General features: G+C 37.1%; 1 protein-coding gene across 5 annotated transcripts in view; it reads right to left on the reverse strand.

The window, feature by feature from the left end:
- The window catches only part of TUBGCP5 (tubulin gamma complex component 5), a 56911-nt gene that overhangs the window by 24919 nt on the left and 5006 nt on the right, over window positions 1–26986 (reverse strand). For all 5 annotated transcript variants that reach the window (XM_060017034.1, XM_060017033.1, XM_060017035.1 and 2 more), the window contains 4 exons: window positions 8488–8584; window positions 8000–8079; window positions 7463–7598; window positions 3718–3832 (listed from right to left, as the gene is read on the reverse strand). In XM_060017034.1, the coding sequence (XP_059873017.1) occupies window positions 3718–3832; window positions 7463–7598; window positions 8000–8079; window positions 8488–8584 (428 nt within the window). The remainder of the gene's footprint in view (window positions 1–3717; window positions 3833–7462; window positions 7599–7999; window positions 8080–8487; window positions 8585–26986) is intronic.

A 26986-nucleotide genomic window follows, 5' to 3' on the forward strand; every position in this document is an offset into this window, starting at 1 on the left:
CACACAAGAGGGACAAGACCCAGCTTCACACATCAGTGGGCAGGCACCAGTACCTCCTGCAGGAAGCCTGAAGAAGCCCCTGGACCAGTCTTACCCACCAGGGGGCAGACACCAGAAGCAAGAAAACCACAGTCTGCAACAGCTCACTGATGAAATCAAAGAGGAAATAAAAAAATACCTGGAGACAAATGAAAGTGGAAACACAACGATCCAAACCTACTGGACACAGCAAAAGCAGTTCTAAGAGGGATGTTTATAGTGATACAAACCTAACTCAAAGAAGAACAAATAAAACCCAAAATTAGTAAAAGGAAAAATCATAAAGCTCCACAGTGGAAGTAAATGAAATAGAGACAAAAACATAATAGAAAAGATGAATGAAACTAAGAACTGGTTCCTTGAAAAAAACAAATTTGGTAATTTGCTTATCAGACTCATCAAAAAAAAAAAAAAAAGAAAAAAAGAGAGAGAAGGCCCAAATCAATAAAATCGGAAGTGAATAAGAAGTTACAACTGACACCACAGAAATACAAAGGGTCACAAGAGACTACCACGAGCAACTGTACGCCTAATAAAATGAACAACCTAGAAGAAATGGACAAATTCCTGGGAATGTACAATCTCCCAAGACTGAATCAGGAAGAAATAGAAAATATGAACAGATCAATTTCCAGTAATTAAATTGGATCAGTAATCAAAAAAAGCCCCAACGAACAAAAGTCCAGGACCAGATGGCTTCACAGGTGAAGTCTACCAAACATTTAGACAAGTGTTAACACGTATCCTTCTGAAACTATTCCAAAAAATTGCAGAGGAAGGAACACTTCTGACCTCATTCTACGAGGCCACCATCACCCTGATACCAAAACCAGACAAAGATATCACACAAAAAGAAAATTACAGGCCAATATCACTGATGAACACAGATGCAAAAGTCCTCAGCAAAATACTAGCAAACTGACTTGAACAATACATTAAAAGGATCATATACCATGATCAAGTGGGGTTTATCCCAGGGATGCAAGGATGATTCAACATTTGCAAATCAATGTGATACATCACATTAATAAATTGAAGAATAAAAATTACATGACCATCTCAACAGATGCAGAAAAAGCTTTTGACAAAATTCAACATCCATTTATGATAAAAACTCTAAAAAAAATGGGTGTGGAGGGAACATACCTCAACATAATAAAGGCCATATACGATAAGCCCAGCTAACATCATACTCAAAGGCGAAAGCACTTCCTCTAACATTAGACACAAGACAAGGATGCCCACTCTTGCCACGTTTATTCAACATAATTTTGGAAGTCCTAGCCACAGCATCAGAGAAGAAAAATAAATAAAAGGAATCCAAATTGGAAAAGAAGTAAAACTGTCACTGTTTGCAGATGACATGATAATATATATAAGAAAATCCTAAAGACGCTACCAGAAAACAACTAGAGCTTATCAATGAATTCAGTAAAGTTGCTGGATACAAAATTAATATATAGAAATCTGTTGTATTTCTATACACTAACAATGAAATATCAGAAAGAGAAATTAAAGAAACAATCCCATTTACCATTGCATCAAAAAGAATAAAATACCTCGGAATAAACCTACCTAAGGAGTCAAAGACCTGTACTCCAAAAACTGTAAGACACTGATGAAAGAAACTGAAGAGGATACAAACAGCTGGAAAGATATACCGTATTCTTGGATTGGAAGAATCAATACTGTTAAAATGACCATACTACCTAAGGCAATCTACAGAATGCAATCCCTATCGAATTACCAATGGCATTTTTCACAGAACCAGAACAAGAAAATTTTAAATGTGTATGGAGACACAAAAGACCTTGAATAGCCAAAACAATCTTGAGAAAGAAAAATGAAGGTGGAGGAATCAGGCTCCCTGACTTCAGACTATATTACAAAATTACAATAATTAATACAGTATGGTACTGGCACAAAAACAGACACATAGATCAATGGAACAGGATAGAAAGCCCAGAAATAAACCCACACACTCATGGTTAATTAATCTACGACAAAGGAGGCAAGAATATGCAATGGAGAAAAACAGTCGCTTCAATAACTGGTGCTGGGAAAACTGGACAGCTACATGTAAAAGAATGAAATTAGAACAGACTCTAACACCATATACACAAATAAACTCAAAATGGATTAAAGACCTAAATATAAAACTGGACACTATAAAACTCCTAGAGGTAAACATAGGCAGAAAACTCTTTGACATAAATCGCAGCAATATTTTTTTGGATCCGTCTCCTAGAGTAATGGAAATAAAGAGAAACATAAACAAATGGGACCTAATTAAATTCAAAAGTTTTTGTACAGTAAAGGAAACCATAAGCAAATCAAAAAGACAACCTACCGACAAGGAGAAAATATTTGCAAATGATGCAAATGACAAGGGATTAATTTCCAAAATATATAAACAGCTCATACAGCTTAATTTGAAAAAAAACAAACAACCCAATCAAAAAATGGGTAGAAAACCTAAAGACACTTCTCCAAAGACATACAAGTGGCCAATAGGCACATGAAAAAATGCTCAGTACCCTAATTATTAGAGAAATGCAAATCAAAACTACAATGAGGTATCATCTCATACCAGTCAGAATAGCCATCATTAAAAAGTCTACAAATAGGGCTTCCCTGGTGGCGCAGTGGTTGAGAGTCCGCCTGCCAATGTAGGGAACACAGGTTCGTGCCCCGGTCCGGGAAGATCCCACATGCCGCGGAGCGGCTGGGCCCGTGAGCCATGGCTGCTGAGCCTGTGCGTCCGGAGCCTGTGCTCCGCAACGGGAGAGGCCACAACAATGAGAGGCCCGCGTCCTACAAAAAAAAAAAAAGTCTACAAATAATAAATGCTGGAGAGGATTTGGAGAAAAAGGAACCCTCCTCCCCTGCTGGTGGGAATGTAAATTGGTGCAGCCACTATGGAGAACAGTGCAGAGGTTCCTTAAAAAACTAAAAACAGAGCCCCAATGTTCATAGGAGCACTATTTACAATAGATAAGACATGGAATCAACCTACATGTACATCAAAAGATGGACAGATGAATGGATAAAGAAGATGTGGTACACACACACACACACATACACACAATGGAATATTACTCAGCCATAAAAAGAATGAAACACTGCCATTTGCAGCAACATGGATGGACCTAGAGATTATCATACTAAGTGAAATAAGTCAGACAGTGAAAGGCAAATATCACATGATATCACTTATATGTGGAATCTAAAAAAATGATAGAAATGAACTTATTTATAAGACATAATTGCACTCATAGGCATAGAATAGAAACTGCTAACCAAAGGGGATAGCAGACAGGGGGAGAGATAAATTAGGAGTTTGGGATTAACATATACACCCTACTACATATAAAACAGGTAAACAACAAGGACCTACTGTATAGGATAAGCAACTATATTAAACATCTTGTAATAACTCATAATGGAAAACAATCTGAAAAAGGATTATATACACACACACACATATATAAATGTATGTATGTATAACAATCACTTTGCTGTATACCTGAAACTAACACAACACTGTAAATTCAATACTTCAATTTTGAAAACTGTTAAAGTTCAAGAAAGCATTTGATTTAAGTCACAATTCAAAACCAAATATTAAAACATCCAAGTTTCCTCTATCAACACATGAAATGGAAAATAGCTTCTTACCAGACAGCAGCTAGATTGGAGTGCAAATGTAAACTATGAGGAAACCTCGAGGACCTGACTGTCCAGTACTGACGGACCACATGTTGTTCCAGCCAGCTTCGGGCATCTGACTCATCTAGTGGAAGGGAATTTATTTACATTTAAGTTATAAGAGTTAACAACAAAATACTTGATCAGCTTTGCTACAATATCTGGACTTATGATTCCATTCAAATATTCAATTGACAAAGGGTCTTTAAAATAACAGCTACCCAACAACATTTATATATATAATCATTTACTTAAAACCATACACACACACACACACACACAGACATACAAAATTTAATTGTCACTGCTAGAAAGTAAAAAAAAAAAAAAAAAAAATACTCGATTTTAAAATGACCCATGAATAAAAAGACACAATCAGTATACTTGAATAATTCAATAATCATAAAAGAAATTGAAATGGTAACCTAAGATGTTCCCAAGCACCCCCAAAGCCTCAGGACTAGTAGCAGGGTTTGAAGGATTAGCTATCTTATACAGATTGTTGTAGAAAACAGAAAAAGGGAGAGCTGTCTAACATTTTATGAGGCCAATATAACCCTGCTTCCAAAACCAGATAAAGACATGATAGAAAAAGTAATTCATCGAAGAATAAAGATTAAAAATTCTCAATTAAAACAGGCTAACCCAATCCAGTACTATAGTAAAAAAATAACAGAATGATCAAGGAAGTTTAGCTCAGGAATTCAAGGATGATTCACTATCAAAAAAATCTATCAGTAAAGTACTAGAGTAAAAGTGATGAATTATAGAATTATCTCACAGATAAAGAACAGCACTTGATAAAGTTCAATACTTATTTATAATTAAAGACTCCTAGAAAAACAGGAATAAAAGTCTTAATTTTACAAAGGACACATATCCAGAACCTATGCCAAAAACTATCACACTTAATTAAGGAATTTCAGGGGCAACCCTCTTGGGATAAAAACCACTCCAGGAAACCCATGCTCATTGTCACTGCTTCCTCTGCAGACTAGAGGGCTGGCCAGGAAAGAGACACGGTTAACATGTCATTAAGAAGATATAAGGTATAAGAACTGGCAGGAGGGGCTTCCCTAGTGGCACAGTAGTTAAGAATCTGCCTGCCAATGCAGGGGACACGGGTTTGAGCCCCGGTCTGGGAAGATCCTACATGCCACAGAGCAACTAAGCCCGTGTACCACAACTACTGAGCCTGTGCTCCACAACTACTGAGCCCACGCGCCACAACTACTGAAGGCCACAAGCCTACAGCCCGTGCTCTGCAACAAGAGAAGCCACTGCAATGAGAAGCCTGCGCACCACAACAAAGAGTAGCCCCCGCTCGTCGCAACTAGAGAAAGCCCACAAAGCAACGAAGACCCAACACAGCCAAAAATAAATAAATAAAATAAATAAATTTATTAAAAAAAAAGAAGAACTGGCAGGAGATAAAACTGTCAATATTTGCAAACAATACTGATTGTCTATGCAAAAAACCTAATGGAATCAACAATATATAAGCAGTATGAGAGTTCAGCAAGAATGCTGGATATAAGAATAATTTACAAAAAACAAGTGTCCCCCTACTCCAGCAATAAATAAAACAAAAAAAGACACTATTCACAATAAGAACTATTAACATACATAGAAATTAACAAAGACTTAAGGTCTTTACAAAGAAAATTTCCAAAATCTGGTAAGACATTAAAAAATTAGAATAAATGCAGATATTTTCATAGTAAAGATGTCAGATCTCCCCAAGCTAAATCTATAAATTCAATGCAATCCCAATAAAAATTCCAGCTGAATTTTTAAAAAGGAACTTTTAAAATGTCTTTAGAAGAATAAAAGCCCACAAATAGCTAAGCCTATTTTGAAAAAGAGTAAAGGAGGTGAGGGGGAAACTTGCCTTCTATGTGTTGAAACACAGTACAAAGCCATATAAATAAAAAGTCTGTTCCTCCACAACTCACACTCAGGGAAGAGAACTGAATGTTCAGAAATAAATAAGTGTATAGATACATAATAATGTTAGAACCACAAAGCAGTGTGGAAAGAATGGACTGTTGGGAAATCTGCTCATGACATGGGAGAAAAATAAGCTGGACCTTTTAACCTCACTTCATACATAAAAGAGGATCTGGTGGTCACTAAAGAGCTAAACACAAGCTCTAAAAAAGCAAACAGAAGGAAAATACAGGGGAATGTTCTTTTAGAGAAAAATATCAAGGCCCAAATTCTAACCATACCATGAAAAATTCAGATTTGAGTACAATAAGGTATTTTTAAAAATCACAGATTCTGTTTGAAGGATACCATGAACATACAGGTGACTAACTAGAGGAAGAAAATTGCAATGTCTAAAACCTAGGAATTACTATCTAGATATACAAAGAACTCTGAAGTGTGGGGATGGGCAAGAATGACATGAAACTCCAAAGAAAAGCAAGCAAAGGATGTCAATGGATACATCGTAGAAGGGGCAAGACTGATCCCAAGTACTTATCCTGTGTAGTCAGACAAATGCAAATGAAAACAGCAGACCAAATCAGAGGCGGGGTCCTAATCAAGTAGGGATGAGATTGTGGACCAGGTCCATAATTCGGCATGGCATTAGGGAGAATGGCTGAAGGCAGTTCAGGCCTGTCCACAAGAGAAGCAATTACAGAAATGAGGTACTGCAAACTGCAGCATCCTACTCAGCCATTAGGAGCAACAGAAGAGATATGCACAGAGTGACATGGACAGATTAAAACAGAGTTAAATGAAAAGAAGAACAGAACAGAGTTTACACAAAGCATAATACCAGTATGTAATTTTAAAAAAGGAATACAACCAACCAAAACAATGTACTTTACAAGAACTCAACATGTTTGAGTACAGATATCAAATACATTAGAACAGGAGCCTGTCACTGGGTTGGCAGAGAAAAGGAAAGGGGAGTGAGAATCAGAAAGGGCAGAAGAGAAGAAATAAACTAAACCAAAAGGCCCTGCACGGGCTGCTGCTGCTGCTCACATGCTCTGAGCTGATTAACCCACACTCTACCCTTAAAGGTCCAATTCAAGAATGAAAAAGAAAGGGAAGAGAAAAGAAAGCAGAAAATCGTTAGCATGCTAAATCAACTTTAACTACTTTATGTGCATTTGGCAAGGTTCAGGTACAATGAACAGGGCTAGGTCACAGACCCCAGCTTCTGGGGTTAGCTTCCCCGCTGTGACCGTGGGAAAAACACTGTAACCACGCCTCTGTTTTTTATCTACAAAATGAGAAGTAGGATTAGATGTTCTAATCTCTAAGGTTGTTTCCAGCTCTTTCTGGATTCTACCAATTCATATTTTTTTTACTAAAAACTGAAAAAGCAGACATTCAAATTTAAAATTAAATTGTATGGATCTTTTCCTTTTATTTAGTCACTAACTTTAGCAAAGCCAATCCTTCTCAAAAAAGAAAAAGAAAAGAAAAGAAAACCATTTAGGACTAACAAAGTTCTCAGAACTATATTAAAAAAAGACCAAAATTGCACTGTAAATGCCCTTTCAACATTAATTCTATAGAGCTACTTCTTAGGCACTACAGAAGAAAGATCTAATGGTTTAAAAAGGTTTGTTGTTAAGGACGGCAGAGCTTACCAATATTTTAAACCACATGGAACTGATTCTCAAAGCTTGCCTTTCCTTCTAGAGAATTCTTCTATCAGAAAATGATGCCATTATCTAAGAACACACACTACCTTTCCAGCTGACTTGAAGTCCCAGCTTTTTGTTTTGATCTTGTTCTTCTAATGGTGTCCTGTCCACCTGAATCCCAGAGTCCTCTCTGCTTAAAGGCTGTTGATCATCTTCATCTTCACTTTCTTCAGACCAATTCTAATTAAAAGAAGGCAATACACCTTACCCTTAGAGCACCTAACAACTGGAGCTATTTAGACTAAAAGATCAAGAAAATTTCAGAAGAAAAGCAAAAACTTTATCAAATAAAAACCTTTTTCTACATATCTTGAAAGTTACTATTATAGGATGGAATTAGTTTTGGTGGCAAAATCCCAAGATTTACAGCTCCTTAAGGGATACATATATTTTCTGATCAACTTCCTAGTACCGATGTTTGGGTGCAAAATCTTAATAAAACTTCCATAATAAACCACTCTAATTTAGTGAAGAGTGTTCCTGTTTTAGATAAGTTGCTGTAGGGCAGAAGGACCCATAAAAATCATCTAAATAACTTGGCATGTATTTATATTTTCAGTAGCAAAACCACTGCTACTTACTGGTGTGTCTACATCTGGGCCAAGGTCAATTTCTTCACCTTCCATCAAGTATTTTCCCCAGTCGAAATCGTCTTTCTTTTCTAAAATACAGCAGAAGAATTTCATCAGCTTGATCAAAAATATGTGGGAAAAAAACCCCAAATTACAGTAAAAAGTCTAACAAAACTCATAATAAAATACACTTGGGAAATGAAAGTTCAAAAATATTGAAACATTCAATAAGTTGACATTCTAATACATTAAAAAATTTAATTTCTTTATCTTCAAAAGTGATTTTTCTCTTTATATAACTGAAAGTTTAACTTACAAAGTCAGAACTCATATTTTAAAAGAAAATTTACAACTATAATTGCACTTAAGACAACAGAAATATTTTAGTTTCAGATTTGTTTTACAACTTTTTATAAAATCTCAAAGTCTGGTAATTAAGTCATAAAACCAATTTCTCTTTTATTTGTTATATATATGAAAAGCATTTGGTAACATACCCACTTCTTTATCTCTTGGTGTTTCCACATAATTGCTGTTTGAAGGAGAATCAGACAGACATAGAAGAAGTGACAGTATGGAATAATGTGCATCTGTCTTTAAAACAAGAAATGAAAAATATGAATCACTGAGGTTGGTAAGAGCTTTCTAAACTAGTTTGAGTAAAGAAAAGATAACCCCATGACAGTTATGTCCTCAATTTTTTTTCCTGGTTTAAGAAAACACAAATCATACCTAAATAAATCTCAAACTCTAAACTTGTTTTTATAGTTCAAACATGTACAGACAAGGAACCTGTCAAATAATGCACTACCTGAATCATAATGAGGAATCTCAGACAAACCTAAACTGAGGGACAAGCTACCAAATAATTAGCCTGCTCTCTTCAATAATGTCACGGTCAAAAAAAGAAAGGGTGAGGAATGTTCCAGATCAAAGGACACCAACTGGTGAACCCAAGCAAAAAGTACACAGGAGTTCCTTTTAGTATTCTTCAACTTCTAAGTTTTTTTAAAACTTAAATTGTATTTTAAAAATCACATTTAAAAAAGCTGCCAAAAATGAAAAATACTCCAAATATGCAAATAGTCATAAACTATGCATGGAAAGGAGAGAGGAGGTGAATTAAAATCAAGGAAGGTAAGGAAGTCTCAGGTTACCTCTCCCTATTATATGTTCTATAGTACTTTATGTACAGCTTCATAGTGTTTATTGTAATTATAATTAAATAGCTATTCACAACTACTTGGGTAGTGATGATCATGTCTTGTTTATTCCGTATTCCTACCACCCAGTGATGACAGGGACACAGTAGACACTTGGTAAACTTTCCTGGGAATGATAAGGCAATATATCACAAATTCTCTGCTTAGAAATGCGTTAAATTCCTTTAACAAAAAAAAAATAATTTTCATTCCATAGAGAAGAGTAGTCTAAAATGTAAATACTTGAAGAAAAGAACTCCCAATATATAAATCTATTATTTAGTAATAATTGCTAACATCAGATTGCTTATTTTGGAAGAATTCTGTACACCTGAAACAGGTGAATGTTACCAGTGAAAGAGGAGAGAACTATGTACAGTAAAAGCAAGAGCACACACAGTGCCCTTGCAGACCTCCCTACTTTGCCAAGGACCAGAACTACCGCCCTGTAGCTGCATGGTGATGCACAAAAGCAGCACATGGTCCTGGGAAGAGGACCTGGATGAGGCCATTCCCCTACCCCTTGTTCATTTTTTTTGCTAACATCTGTAAGGGAGCTTGACACCTAGAAGACTGATTAATTGAGCTAATCACTGAACTAAAAATTAGCATTAATGGCTAAAACATAACCTATCAATCAGCTAATATCACGTTTTAACTGAAGTCACTAATAGCATTAAAGAACAAAGAAGACTGCTGCTAAAAGTTAGGGCCCTGGAACTTAACATTTAGATGATACAGGAGACTGTCCAAGATGGCAGATTGGGAAGACCTGCACTCACCTCCTCCTACGGGCACACCAAAATTACAACTATTTACAGAGCAACTATCAGTGAGAATGCTCTGCAGACTAGCAGAACAGATTTTCTGAAGCTAAAGATACAAAGAAGGAACCACAATGAGATGGTTAAGAGGGGTGGAGACATGGTATAGTCAAGACCCATGCTCCCATCCCAGGTCAGTGACCCACAAATAGGAGGATAATTATAACTGCAAAACTTCTTCCCAAGGAGTGTGGGGTCTGAGCCCCCTACTGAGCTCCCCTGCCTGGGGGTCCTGCATTGGGAAGACAAGCCCCCAGAATGTTTGGCTTTGAAGGCTAGTAGGGCTTATATTCAAGTGACCCAGAAGGCTGTGGAAAATATAGACTCCACTCCTAAATGGCACACACAAAATCTCACATGCTCTGGGACCCAGGGCAGAAGCACTAATTTGAAGGGAGCCTGGGTCAAACCCACCTGCTGATCTTGGAGAACCTCCCAGAGAGGCAGGAGGTAACTGGGTCTCATCCTGGGGACACAGATGCTCCTGGCAGCCATCGTGGGGAGCTTGTTCTACCACAAGGACATTAGTGTGGGCAAGCACCATTTTGGAGTCCTCCTCTAGCTTATTAGCACAGGGGGCTTACCTGTCCACCAGCCAGTCTGTAACAATTCCAGGGCCCCCAGGCCAGCTGCCAGCCATGTGGAGACCCAGCCTTGTCTACCAGTGTGCCCACGACCCAACCCCACCCACCAGTGGGCCAGACCCAGCCCCAGGACCTCCTGGGTCCTGCAGCCAGCTGTGCCAGGACCCGGCATTGCCCACCAGCATCCAGGCAGACCTAACTGAGGCTGAGTCTGGCAGCCAATTGTGCTGAGGACCGTCCTGTGTACCACTGCACCCACAGTAGTCAGCCCACCACAACAGAAGGGTCCATGCAGCCCATAGAGGGGGCACCCACAGAACAAACAGCTCTGGTGACCAGAGGGGAGTGGTCTGCTGGGCCCCATAGGGCATCTCTTATATAAGGCCACTTGTTCAAGTTTGGGAAACGTAAGCATTCCACCTAATGAACAGAAGTGAAAACAGAGAATTAGGCAAAATGAGGTGACAGAGAAACATGTTCCAAATGATAGAACACAATAAAAGGCCAGAAGAAAGAAGCAAAGTGGAGATAAGTAATCTACCTGGTAAAGTTTCCAAGGCAATGACTGTAAAGATGCTCAACAAACTTGGGAGAAGATTGAACACAATGAGAAGCATAACAAAAAGTTAAAAAATACAAAGAAAAACCAAACATAGGTGAAGAATACAATAACTGAAATAAAAAATATACTAGAAGGAATTCACAGTAGATTAGATGATACAGAGGAATGGATCAGTGAACTGACTGCAGTGGAAATCATGCAAACTGAACAAAAAAAATTAAAAATAAGGACTGTTTAAGAGACTTCTGGGACAATATCAAGAGTACTAATATTCACATTATAGGGGCCCCAGAAGAAGGAGAAAGGGGCAGAGAACTTATTTGAAGGATAATAGCTGCAAAATTCTTTAACCTGGGAGAAAGGAAACAGACATCCAGGTCCAGAAAGCACAGAGAGTTCTAAACAAGATCAACCCGAAGAGATCCACACCAAGACACATTGTAATTAAAATGCAAAAATTAAAGTTAAAGACAGATGGACTTCCCTGGGAGCGCAGTGGTTAAGAAACTGCCTGCCAATGCAGCGGACATGGGTTCAATCCCTGGTCTGGGAAGATCCCACATGCCGCGGAGCAACTAAGCCTGTTTGCCACAACTACTGAGGCCCACGTGCCTAGAGCCTGTGCGTCACAACAAGAGAAGCCACCGCAATGAGAAGCCTGTGCACTGCAATGAAGAGTAGCCCCGACTCACCACAACTAGAGAAAGCCTGTGCACAGCAATGAAGACCCAATGCAGCCAAAAATAAATAAAATTTAAAAAAACAAGTTAAAAAGAGAATCTTAAAGGCAGCAAGGGAAAAACAAGTTACTTACAAAGGAATTCCCATAAGGCTATCATTTGACTTTTCTGCAGAAACTTTGCAGGCCAGAAGGGAGTGGCATGATGCATTTAAAGTGATGGAAGGAAAAAAACCTACAACCAATACTCTACCCAGCAAGGCTATCATTCAGATTTGAAGGAGAGAGCAAAAGTTTTACAGACAAGCAAAAGCTTAAAGAGTTCAGTACCACCAAACCAGCTTTTCAAGAATTGTTAAAGGGACTTCTTTAACTGGAAAAGAAAAGGCCACAACTAGAAATAAGAAAATTACAAAAGTAAAAGCCTCAGTGGTAAAGGCAAATATACAGTAAAGGTAGTAGATCAACCACTTATAAAGCTAGCAGGAAGGTTAAAAGATAAAAGTAGTAAAATGATCTATATCCACAATAAGTAAATTAAGGGATACACAAAACAAAAAGATATATCATGATGTCAAAAACATTAAATGTTATGGGGAGAGGAAAAATGCAGGGTTGTGAAAATGTGTTCAAACTTAAGAAATCAGCAACTTAAAATAATCACGTGTATATATTAGCTTGCTATATACAAACCTCATGGTAATCACACACCAAAAACCTATAATAGATACACACACACAAAAAGAGAAAGGAATCCAAACATAACACTAAAGATAGTCATCAAATCACAAGAGAAGAGAACAAAAGAAGGAACAAAAAAGAAATAAAAAAACAATCCCAAAACAATTAACAAAATGGCAATGAGAACTTACCTATCAATAATTACTTTAAATGTAAGTGGACTAAATGCTCCAATCTAAGGATACAGAGTGGCTGAAGGGATACAAAAATACCCATATATATGCCACTCCTAAGAGTCTCACTTCAGATCCAAAGACACAGGCAGACTGAAAGTGAGGAAATGGAAAAAGGTTTTCCATGCAAATGGAAATGAAAGCTAGGGTAGCAATACTTAAATCAAACAAAAACAGACTTTAAAACGAAGACTGTAAAAGGAGACAAAGTACATTACATAATGATCAAGGGATCAACCCAAGAAGAATATACAATACCTGTAAATATATATGCACCCAACATAGGAGCACCTAAATACAGAAAGCAAATAATAACAAACATAGAGGGAAAAACTGACAATAACATGATAATTGTAGGGGACATTAACAGCCCACTTACATAAATGGACAGATCATCTAGACAGCAATCAATCAGGAAACAGTAGCATAAATGATACGTTAGACCAGATGGACTAAATAGATATATGTAGGACATTCCATCCAAAAAAGCAGAATACACATTCTTTCAAGTGCACATAGAACATTCTGCAGGATACATCACACACTAGGCCACAAAACAAGTCTCAGTAAAATTAAGAGGACTAAAATCATATCAAATATCTTTTCCGACCATGCTGCTAAGAGACTAGAAATCAACTACAAGAAAAAAATTTGCAAAAACCACAACCACATGAAGGCTAAACAACATGCCACTAAAGAATCAATGGCTCACTGATGAAATCAAAGAGGAAATAAAAGAATACTTGGCGACAAATGAAAGTGGAAACACAATGATCCAAATCTACTGGACATGGCAAAAGCAGTTCTAAGAGGGATGTTTATACAAACCTAACTCAGGAAAAAAGAAAAATCTCAAATAAACAACCTAACCTCACACCAAAAGGAACTAGAAAAAGAAGAACAAATAAAACCCAAAGTTAATAAAAGGAAAATCATAAAGCTCTACAGCAGAAGTAAATGAAATAAAGACAAAAACATAATAGAAAAGATCAATGAAACTAAGAGCTGGTTCCTTGAAAAGATAAACAAATTTGGTAATTTGTTTATCAGATGCATCAAAAAAAAAATGAAAAAAGAGAGAAGGCCCAAATGAATAAAATCAGAAATGAATAAGAAGTTACAACTGACACCACAGAAATACAAAGGGTCACAAGAGACTACTATGAGCAACTGTACGCCTAATAAAATGAACAACCTAGAAGAAATGGACAAATTCCTGGGAATGTACAATCTCCCAAGACTGAATCAGGAAGAAACAGAAAATATGAACAGATCAATTTCCAATAATTAAATAGGATCAGTAATCAAAAAAAGCCCCAATGAACAAAAGTCCAGGACCAGATGGCTTCACAGGTGAAGTCTACCAAACATTTAGACAAGAGTTAACACGTATCCTTCTGAAACTATTCCAAAAAATTGGAGAGGAAGGAACACTTCTGACCTCATTCTACGAGGCCACCATGACCCTGACACCAAAACCAGACAAAGATATCACACAAAAAAAGAAAATTACAGGCCAATATCACTGATGAACACAGATGCAAAAGTCCTCAGCAAAATACTAGCAAACTGACTTGAACAATACATTAAAAGGATCATATACCACGATCAAGTGGGGTTTATTCCAGGGATGCAAGGATTCTTCAATATACGCAAATCTATCAATGTGATAAACCATATTAACAAATTGAAGAATAAAAATTACATGATCATCTCAATAGATGCAGAGAAAGCTTTTGACAAAATTCAACACCCATTTATGATGAAAACCCTGCAGAAAGTAGGCATAGAGGGAACTTTCCGCAACATAATAAAGGCCATATATGACAAGCCCACAGCCAACATCATCCTCAATGGTGAAAAACTGAAAGCATTTCCACTAAGATCAGGAACAACACAAGGTTGCTCACTCTCACCACGCTTATTCAACATAGTTTTGGAAGTTTTAGCCACAGCAATCAGAGAAGAAAAGGAAATAAAAGGAATCCAAATTGGAAAAGAAGAAGTAAAGCTGTCACTGTTTGCAGATGACATGATACTATACATAGAGAACCCTAAAGGTGCTACCAGAAAACCACTAGAGCTAATCAATGAATTTGGTAAAGTAGCAGGATACAAAATTAATGCACAGAAATCGCTGGCATTCCCATATACTAATGATGAAAAATCTGAAATTGAAATCAAGAAAACACTCCCATTTACCATTGCAACAAAAAGAATAAATATCTAGGAATAAATCTACCTAAGGAGACAAAAGACCTGTATGCAGAAAATTATAAGATACTGATGAAAGAAATTAAAGATGATACAAATAAATGGAGAGTTGTACCATGTTCTTGGATTGCAAGAATCAACATTGTGAAAATGACTCTACTACCCAAAGCAATCTATAGATTCAATGCAATCCCTATCAAACTACCACTGGCATTTTTCACAGAACTAGAACAAAAAATTTCGCAGATTGTATGGAAACACAAAAGACCCCGAATAGCCAAAGCAATCTTGAGAACGAAAAAAAGGAGCTGGAGGAATCAGGCTCCCTGACTTCAGACTATACTACAAAGCTACAGTAATCAAGACAGTATGGTACTGGCACAAAAACAGAAAGACAGATCAATGGAACAGGATAGAAAGCCCAGAGATAAACCCACGCACATATGGTCACCTTATCTTTGATAAAGGTGGCAGGAATGTACAGTGGAGAAAGGACAGCCTCTTCAATAAGTGGTGCTGGGAAAACTGGACAGATACATGTAAAAAAGTATGAGATTAGATCACTCCCTAACACCATACACAAAAATAAGCTCAAAATGGATTAAAGACCTAAATGTAAGGCCAGAAACTACCAAACTCTTAGAGGATAACATAGGCAGAACACTCTATGACATAAATCACAGCAAGATCCTTTCTGACCCACCTCCTAGAGTAATGGAAATAAAAACAAAAATAAACAAATGGGACCTAATGAAACTTCAAAGCTTTTGCACAGCAAAGGAAACCATAAACAAGACCAAAAGACAACCCTCGGAATGGGAGAAAATATTTGCAAATGAAGCAACTGACAAAGGATTAATCTCCAAAATTTACAAGCAGCTCATGCAGCTCAATAACAAAAAAACAAACAACCCAATCCAAAAATGGGCAGAAGACCTAAATAGACATTTCTCCAAAGAAGATATACAGACTGCCAACAAACACATGAAAGAATGCTCAACATCATTAATCATTAGAGAAATGCAAATCCAAACTACAATGAGATATCATCTCACACCAGTCAGAATGGCCATCATCAAAAAATCTGGAAACAATAAATGCTGGAGAGGGTGTGGAGAAAAGGGAACACTCTTGCACTGCTGGTGGGAATGTGAATTGGTTCAGCCACTATGGAGAACAGTATGGAGGTTCCTTAAAAAACTACAAATAGAACTACCATATGACCCTGCAATCCCACTACTGGGCATATACCCTGAGAAAACCAAAATTCAAAAAGAGTTATGTACCAAAATGTTCATTGCAGCTCTATTTACAATAGCCCAGAGATGGAAACGACCTAAGTGCCCATCATCGGATGAATGGATAAAGAAGATGTGGCACATATATACAATGGAATATTACTCAGCCATAAAAAGAAACGAAATTGAGCTATTTGTAATGAGGTGGATAGACCTAGAGTCTGTCATACAGAGTGAAGTAAGTCAGAAAGAAAAAGACAAATACCATATGCTAACACATATATATGGAATTTAAGAAAAAAAATGTCATGAAGAACCTAGTGGTAAAGCAGGAATAAAGACGCAGACCTCCTAGAGAACGGACTTGAGGTTATGGGGAGGGGGAAGGGTGAGCTGTGACAGGGCAAGAGAGAGTCATGGACATATACACACTAACAAACGTAAGGTAGATAGCTAGTGGGAAGCAGCCGCATGGCACAGGGATATCGGCTCGGTGCTTTGTGACCGCCTGGAGGGGTGGGCTAGGGAGGGTGGGAGGGAGGGAGACACAAGAGGGAAGAGATATGGGAACATATGTATATGTATAACTGATTCACTTTGTTATAAAGCAGAAACTAACACACCATTGTAAAGCAATTATACCCAAATAAAGATGTTTTAAAAAAAAAAAAAAGACAGTTTAAACCCAGGAAAAAAAAAAAAACCTAGAGACAAATGACAATGAAAACACGACGATCCAAAACCTATGGGATGCAGCAAAAGCAGTTCTAAGAGGGAAGTTTGTATCTATACAAGCCACCCTCAAGAAATAAGAAAAATTGCAAATAAACAATCTAACCTTAAACCTAAAGGAACTAGAGAAAGAAGAACAAACAAAACCCAAAGTTAGAAGAAGGAAAGAAATCATAAAGATCAGAGCAGAAATAAACGAAACAGAAACAAAGAAAACAAAAGCAAAGATCAATAAAACTAAAAGCTGGTTCTTTGAGAAGATAAACAAAATTGATAAACCATTAGCCAGACTCATCAAGAAAAAGAGGGAGAGGACTCAAATCAATAAAATTGGAAATGAAAAAGGAGAAGTTACAACAGACACTGCAGAAATACAAAGCATCCTAAGAGACTACTACAAGCAACTCTATGCCAATGAAATGGACAATGTGGAAGAAATGGACAAATTCTTAGAAAGGTATAACCTTCCAAGACTGAACCAGGAAGAAATAGAAAATATGCACAGACCAATCATAAGTAATGAAATTGAAACTGTGATTAAAAATCTTCCAACAAACAGAAGTCCAGGACCAGATGGCTTCACAGGTGAATTCTATCAAACATTTAGAGAAGAGCTAACACCCATCCTTCTCAAACTCTTCCAAAAAACTGCAGAGGAAGGAACACTCCCAAACTCATTCTATGAGGCCACCATCACCCTGAAACTAAAACCAGACAAAGATACTACAAAAAAGGAAAATTACAGACTTATATCACTGATGAATATAGATGCAAAAATCCCCAGCAAAATACTAGCAAACAGAATCCAACAACACATTAAAAGGATCCTACACCATGATCAGGTGGGATTTATCCCAGGCATGCAAGGATTCTTCAATATACGCAAATCAATCAATGTGATACACCATATTAATAAATTGAAGGAAAAAACCATATGATCATCTCAATAGAGGCAGAAAAAGCTTTTGACAAAATTCCACACACTTTTATGATAAAAACTCTCCAGAAAGTGGGCATAGAGGGAACCTACCTCAACATAATAAAGGCCATACACGACAAACCCACAGAAAACATCATTCTCAATGGTGAAAAACTGAAAGCATTTCCTCTAAGATCAGGAACAAGACAAGGATGTCCACTCTCACCACTATTATTCAACACAGTTTTGGAAGTCCTAGCCATGGCAATCAGAGAAGAAAAAGAAATAAAAGGAATCCAAATTGGAAAAGAAGTAAAACTGTCCCTGTTTGCAGATGACATGATAATATACATAGAGAATCCCAAAAATGCCACCAGAAAACTACTAGAGCTAATCAATGAATTTGGTAAAGTTGCAGGATACAAAATTAATGCACAGAAATTTCTGGCATTCCTATACACTAATGATGAAAAATCTGAAAGAGAAATTAAGGAAACACTCCCATTTACCATTGCAACAAAAAGAATAAAATATCTAGGAATAAACCTAACTAGGGAGACAAAAGACCTGTATGCAGAAAACTATACGACACTGACTAAAGAAATTAAAGATGATACCAACAGATGGAGAGATATACCATGTTCTTGGATTGGAAGAATCAATAATGTGAAAATGACTATACTACCCAAAGAAATCTACAGATTCAGTGCAATTCCTATGACATTACCAATGGCATTTTTTATGGAACTAGAACAAATAATCTTAAAATTTGTATGGAGATACAAAAGACCCCGAATAGCCAAAGCAGTCTTGAGGGAAAAAAACAGAGCTAGAGGAATCAGACTCCATGACTTCAGACTATACTACAAAGCTACAGTAATCAAGAGAATATGGTATTGACACAAAAACAGAAACATAGATCAATGGAACAAGATAGAAAGCCCAGAGGTAAACCCACGCACATATGGTCAACTAATCTATGACAAAGGAGGCAAAGATATATAATGGAGAAAAGACAGTCTCTTCAATAAGTGGTGCTGGGAAAACTGGACAGTTACATGTAAAAGAATGAAATTAGAACACTCCCTAACACCATACACAAAAATAAGCTCAAAATGGACTCGAGACCTAAATGTAAGACCGGACACTATAAAACTCTTAGAGGAAAACATAGGAAGAACACTCTTTGACATAAATCATAGCAAGATCTTTTTTGATCCACCTCCTAGAGTAATGGAAATAAAAACAAAAATAAACAAATGAGACCTAATGAAACGTCAAAGCTTTTGCACAGCAAAGGACACCATAAAAAAGACCAAAAGGCAACCCTCAGAATGGGAGAAAATATTTGCAAACGAATCAATGGACAAAGGATTAATCCGCAAAATATATAAACAGCTCAAGCAGCTCAATATTAAAGAAACAAACAACCCAATCCAAAAATGGGCAGAGGACCTAAATAGACATTTCTCCAAAGAAGACATACAGATGGCCAAGAAGCATATGGAAAGCTGCTCAACATCACTAATTATCAGAGAAATGCAAACCAAAATTACAATGAGGTATCATCTCACACCAGTTAGAATGGGCATCATCAGAAAATCTACAAACAACAAATGCTGGAGAGGGTGTGGAGAAAAGGGAACCCTCTTGCACTGTTGGTGGGAATGTAAACTGATACAGCCACTATGGAGAACAGAATGGAGGTTCCTTAAAAAACTAAAAATAGAATTACCATATGATCCAGCAATCCCACTACTGGGCATATACCCAGAGAAAACCATAATTCAAAAAGACACATGCACCGCAATGTTCACTGCAGCACTATTTACAATAGCCAGGTCATGGAAGCAACCTAAATGCCCATCGACAGACGAATGGATAAAGAAGTTGTGGTACATATATACAATGGAATATTACTCAGCCATAAAAAGGAACGAAATTGAGTCATTTGTTGAGATGTCAATGGATGTAGAGACTGTCATACATAATGAAGTAAGTCAAAAAGAGAAAAACAAATATCGTATATTAACGCGTGTATGTGGAATCTAGAAAAATGGTACAGATGAGCCGGGCTGCAGGGCAGAAGTTGAGACAGAGATGGAGAGAACAAACGTATGGACACCAAGGGGGGAAAACTGTGGGGGGGTGTTGATGGTGGTGTGAATTGGGCGATTGGGATTGACATGTATACACTGATGGGTATAAAACTGATGACTAATAAGAACCTGCTGTATAAAGCAAACAAAAAACCAAAAAACTAATACTAAACTTTCTTTGGGTTATTTGTATGGAAATATATCAATATAAATGTTTCAGCCGTTACATGAAATTCCTAAAAATCTTATATATTCTGGTATAATGTTATAAATCATAATTCTAGTTATTACTTTAAAATGTATATCTCAGAAATAACTAAATTTCCTTGTCAACTGTATTATTATGAACTTTCATCAAATCTTTAACCGTGGTCATTTTTAAGTGTTTTGTCATTTACAGACAGTTCTGGGTATACTCTGATGCTTTTGCAAAAATGTTCCTGTAAAAGGGTTTCATCTTCAAGGAATTCATGGAAAAGACTCTGACAAGTACAGGTTTCTGGCAACTGACTATACTGCTGAAATATAGTGCTGAATGAATAAGCATTTTCAGAACTCTAATGGAAAACTGATGAATTCATAAAAGTGCTAACAAAAGATCAAGATGAAAAAAAAATTAATTAATGGGACTGAGTGAACTGATGAGGATGATTATAATTTTTGTGACTTTGTTTGAATTAAAAAAAAAAGTTAAAAAAAAAAGGCAAAAGCATTTCCTCTAACATCAGACACAAGACAAGGATGCCCACTTTTGTCACTTTCATACAATGTAGTCCTAGCCACAGCAATCAGAGAAGGAAAAGAAATAAAAGGAATCTAAATTGGAAAGGAAGAAGTAAAACTGTCACTGTTTGCAGATGACATGGTAATATATATAAGAAAATCCTAAAGATGCCACCAAAACACTATTAAAACTATTTCATGAAATCACTAAAGTTGCAGGATACAAAATTAATATACAGAAATCTGTTGCATTTCTATACACTAACAATGAACTAATGAAGGAAAAATTAGGAACTCAATCCCATTTACAGTTGCATCAAGGAGAATAAAATACTTAGGAATGAATCTAACTAAGAAGGTAAAAGACCTATACTTGGAAAACTATAACACACTGGTGAACGAAATTGAAGATGACACAAAGAAATGCAAAGATCTACAGTGGTCATGTACTAGAAGAATTAATACTGTTAAAATGGCCACACTACCCAGCAATCTGCAGATTCAATGTAATCCCTATGAAAATACCAAGGCATTTTTCACAGAACTAGCACAAATAATTCTGAAATTTGTACAGCAACACAACAGACTCTAAATAGCCAAAAGAATCTTGAAAAAGAAAAACAAAGCTTGAGGTATCACATGCCCTGATTTCAAACTATATTACAAAGTGATAGTAATCAAAACAGTATGGTACTGGCACAAAAACAGACACACAGATCAGTGTTACAGAACAGACAGCCCAGAAATAAATCCACATTTATATGGGCTATTATTCTATGACAAAGAAAGCAAGAATATACAATGGGGAAAGACAGTCTCTTCAATAAATGGTGTTGGGAAAACTGGACAGTTACATGCAAAAGAATCAAAGTGGACAACTTTCTTACATCATGAACAAAAATAAATTCAAAATGGATTAAAGACTAAATATAAGACCTGAAACCATAAAATCCCTAAAAAAAAATAGGTAGTACACTCTTTGACATCAGTCTTAGCAATATTTTTTGGATATGTTTCCTCAGGCAAGGGAAACAAAAGCAAAAATAAACAAATGGGACTGCAGAAAATAAAAAGCTTTTATACAATGAAAGATAATATCAACAAAATGAAAACGCCACCTACTGAATGGGAGAAGATATTTACAAACCATATATCCAATATGGGTTTATATCCAAAATACACAAAGAACTCATACAGCCAATATTAAAAAAAACAATCAGATTAAAAAATGGGCAGAGGATCTGAATACACATTTTTCCAAAGAAGACAAAGAAATGGCCAGACACAGGAAAACATGCCCAACGTCAGTCATCATCAGGGATATACAAATTAAAACCACAAGATGTCACCTCACACTTGTCAGACTGGCTATTATGAAAAAGAAAACAAATAAGACGTGTTGGCGAGGATGTGGAAAAACGAATTCTTGTATACTGGTGGTGGGAATGTAAATTGGTATAGTCACTATGGAAAACAGTATGAAGTTTCCTCAAAAAATAAAAAATAGGGAGTTCCCTGGTGGCCTAGTGGTTAGGATTCTGGGTTTTCACTGCCATGGCCCAGGTTCAATCCCTGGTCGGGGAACTGAGATCCTGCAGCTGTGCAGCACAACCAAAAAAGAAAAAACAAAACAAAACAAAAACTACCATAAGATCCAGCAATTCCACTAAACAGAAACACTAAATTCAAAGAATATATGCACCCCTGTGTTTATTGCAGCATTATTTACAATAGCCAAGATATGGAAGAAATTTAAGTGTTCATTGACAGATGAATGGATAAAAAAGATGTGGTGGTGGTATTAATGGACTATTACTCAGCCATTAAAAAGAATGAAATCTTGCCTTTTTCGACAACAGGGATGGATCCAGAGGATACTACGCTTAAGTGAAGTAAGTCAGACAGAGAAAGACAAAGACTGTATGATTTCACTTACATGTGGAATCAAAAAGCAAAACAAATGAAAACCAAAACAAACATACAAAACAGAAACTGAGTCACAGATACAGAGAACAACAGGTGGTCACCAGAGGGAAGAGGGATGGGGAATAAGTGACATAGGTGAGGGAGATCAAGAGGTACAAACTTCCAGTTACAAAATAAATGAGTCATGGGGAAGAAATGTACCCTATTGGGAACATAGGAATAATATTGTAATAACTTTGTATGGTGACATACGGTAACTAGAAATATCAAACCACTGTACTGTGCACATGGAACTAACATAGTGTTGTAGGTCAATTATACTTCAATTAACCTTTAAAACACGGGTTAATTTGCTCTTTTATGCTACCTGTTCGCAAAGAGATGAAAGTAAAGAGTTAGAGCTTCATCTCTAAATCAGTCACGTGTCCCTTCATAGTCTGTCTTATGAAGACCTGCACAATCCCTGCTACTTAATGGAAAGTCAAGAAATACATGTACATATATATTGAAAGAGCAATTCCATGTGCTATACATTCATTATATCAGAGGTGGCCTTGAATCTCAAAGTTAGAAATAATTTTCTACTTCCACATCCTCTGAAGTCCAAAGCTACAAAGAGCCAGAATTCCTAGTTCCAGTGGCGTTTTACAGATATGCCAAAGTCTTTGCTTATTTCTTCTGGAATAACAAATAACCCTAAATTCTCCTTTGCCAAACATCGTTTCAAGCCTGGAGGTAAGGTGTCCTTTACTGAGTAACTCCTATGGAAACTATGTCTATCTATTTGTAAATCTAAGTAAAGTGGGGTTAGAGATTCGCTTCTGGCATGATGGAGGAAGATGGCCTTCAGATCTTCTCCCCAAAAAGTAACTGTAAGTCTGGACAAGATTGCCAAAGACAACCATTTCAGTGCTCTGGATCAAGCATAGGTATACAAATGCAGTGTTTATCCATGAAAATAACCTCAGGTAAGAACAGTGTGAGTTTGAGGCATGTATGCCTAAAGCTATCTCCCTTCTCCCGCCAGCTCCATCAGAGTGGTACTTCAGCCAGGGCTGGACAGCAAGTGAACACTAGCAGCTTTGCTGCCATTGTCTTAGTGGTGATCGCAGTGGCAAGTGAGTGGCGAAACCAGCAGTTGCAGACCTGAGTGTCGGGCAAGCAGTGGACCAGCAGAACAGTTGAGGGTTTATCAGGGAGCTCCTGGATGCAAGACAATGAAAGGGGGCTTGCTAAGCTCTCCACATGTCTTGGGTTGACTAGAAGCTGTGATGTGCACAGCAGAGACTGGAGTGGACCCAAGCCACCCACATCTTTGGCCGATGGAGACTGAGTTCATGTGCAGAGATGAGAGAGCCCACACAAAGTATAAGCCAAGACAGTCTTGAAAAGAGCTTAAGTAGGAATGTACTTCTCAGTCCACACACAAGTAAATCAGATTAACAACCAAAAATCATTTAATGTAATACACTATATCTTATGAACTGAACTATGTCCCCCTCAAATTTATATGTTGAAAATCGAACTCCTATTGTGATGGTATTTGGAGATGGGGCCTTTGGGAGGTAATCAAGTCATGAGGGTGGAGCAACTGGTCCAATGGGATAAGACCAGAGAGCTCTCTCTCTCTCCACCATGTGAGAAGGCAGCCACCTACAAGCCAGGAACAGTCCTTACCAGGAACTGAATTGGCCAGCACCTTGACCTAGACTCCCAGTCTCCAGAAGTGTGAGAAAATAAATTTGTTTTTTAAGTCACCAAAATACCAGCGTGTGGTATTTTGTTACGGCAACCTGAGCTGACTAAGACACATGAATAGGATTCAAGGCAAAAAAAGATATGATATCTCAAAGACACAGAAAAAACTGTGACAAAATCCAACACTCATTCATGGTAAAAACTTTCACCAAACTAGGAATACAAAGGAACATCCTCCTTCAGATAAAGGGCATCTGTGAAAATCCTAAAACTAACATCATAATAAATGGTTGAAACTAAAGCTTTCCCTTTAAGACTGGGAACAAGGCAAAGATGTGAACTTTGGCTTCTGTTCAGCATTGTATTGATACCAGTGCAATAAGACAAAAAAACAAAAAGACACCTCCCATTGGAATGGAGGAAGTCAAACTGTCTTTATTCAGAGATGACACAATCCTAAGTGTAGAAAATACTAAGGAAATCCAGAAGAAAATTACTAGAATAAATGAGTTTAGCAAGGCTAGGCATAAAAAAAATCAATATAAAAATGAGTTCTATTTTTTACATGCTAGCAATAAGCAAACCACAAATGAAATTAAGACAATTCCATTCATAATAGCACCAAACAGAATAAAATATTTAGGAATAAATGTAAAAGAAATGAGGTAATTGGTGAAAAAATTAAAAATGGTCTAAGTAAATGGAGAGTTCATATTTGTGGATTAAAAGATTTAATATTGGGGGCTTCCCTGGTGGCGCAGTGGTTGAGCATCTGCCTGCTAATGCAGGGGACACGGGTTCAAGCCCTGGTCTGGGAAGATCCCACATGCCGCGGAGCAACTAGGCCCTTGAGCCACAACTACTGAGCCTGCGCATCTGGAGCCTGTGCTCCGCAACGAGAGAGGCCACGATTGTGAGAGGCCCGCATACCGTGATGAAAAGTGGCCCCCGCTTGCTGCAACTAGAGAAAGCCCTCGCACAGAAACGAAGACCCAACACAGCCAAAAATAAATAAATAAATAAAATAAATACACTGCATTATTAAAGAAAAAAAAGATTTAATATTGTTAAGATTGTGTGTTAGTTTCCTAGGGTTTCCTTAAAATACTACAAACCATGTGATTTAAAACAAAAGGAATTTATTCTCTCAGTTCTGGAGGCTAGAAGTCTGAAATCAAGGTGCTGGCAGTCTATGCTTCCTCTGAAGGCTCAAGGGAAGAATTCTTCCTTGACTCTTCCTAGCTTCTCATGGTTGCTGTCCATCTTTGGCGCTCCTTGGCTCATAGCTGCATTGTTCCAATCTCTGCCTCTTTCCCTCCATGGTGTTGCCCCATATGTATCTCTGTATTAAAATTTCTATTTTCTTATAAGGACACCAATCAATGAATTAATCCAGTTTGACTTCATTTTAACTTGCTTACATTGTCAAAGACCCTATAGTAAGGTCACATGCACAGATTATCAGGGGATAGGATTTGAACATATCTATCTGGGGGACACAATTCAACCTAACAAATGGCAATACTTCCCAAACTGATTTATGGATTCAATGCAATCCCTGCCAAAACCCCAGCTGGCTTTTGCAGTTTAGTTGACCCTAAAATGTGTATGGAAATTCAAAGGGTCTAGAATAGACAAAACAGTTTTGAAAAAGAAACAAGTTGGAGGATTTATATCACCTAATTCCAAAACTTACTATAAAGCTACAGTAATAAAGACAGTGTAGTATGTAGTATTTGTGTAAGGACAGGCATACAAGATTAATGAAATAATTGAAAGCCCGTAAATCCTTATATGGTAAATTTGTTTTTGACAAAGTTGCCACGACAATTCAATAGGAAAAGAATAATCTTTTCAACAAATGGTGATAGGACAGAAGAATATATTCGTAGGCAAAAACAAAAAAACAAACTTAGATCCTTTCCTCACAACATATACAACAATTTACTCAAAGTGGGTCACGAATCTACGTGCAAGTACTAAAAGTGCTAGAAGAAAACAGAGGAGAAAAGTATATCTTTGGGTTAGGCAAAGAGTTCTTAGATATGACATCAAAAGCATGAGTCATGAAAGAAACAAATAGCTAAAACGGACTTCATTAAAATGAAAACATTTTTTGAGTTTCAAAAAAACATCACTCAGAAAATGAAAAGATAAGGTAGGGTCTAGAGGGAAATGTTTGTAAATCATTTTCCTGATGAAGAAGTTGCATGAGAAATACACAAACAACTCTGAGGATTTAATAAGAAGACAATCCAATTTAAAAATGGTTAAAAGACTCGAATGAATATCACAGAGGCATACAAATGGCTAAAAAGCACATGAAAAAATGCTCAACATCGTTAGTCACTCAGGAAATGTAAATCAAACCATAGGAGACATTACTACCTACTCTCTAGGATGTCTACAATCAAAAAGACAAACTATAACAAGTGTTGGAAAGGATGTGGAGAAACTGGAACACTTAAACACTGTTAGTGGGAATATAAAATGATACAGCCACTTTGGGAAATAATTTTGCAGTTTTTTTAAAGGTTAAACCTAAGCTTACCATTTAAACCAGCCCTTCCACTCCTAGAAATCTACCAAGAAGCGTGAAGAAAGCTCATATGAGAATATACACAGCAGTTCATTACTCATACTAACCAAAAACTGGCAACAATCCAAATGTCATCCACTGGT

The sequence above is a fragment of the Delphinus delphis genome, chromosome 7 (genome assembly GCF_949987515.2).
Source record: "Delphinus delphis chromosome 7, mDelDel1.2, whole genome shotgun sequence".
NCBI classification, from domain to species: Eukaryota; Metazoa; Chordata; class Mammalia; order Artiodactyla; family Delphinidae; genus Delphinus; species Delphinus delphis.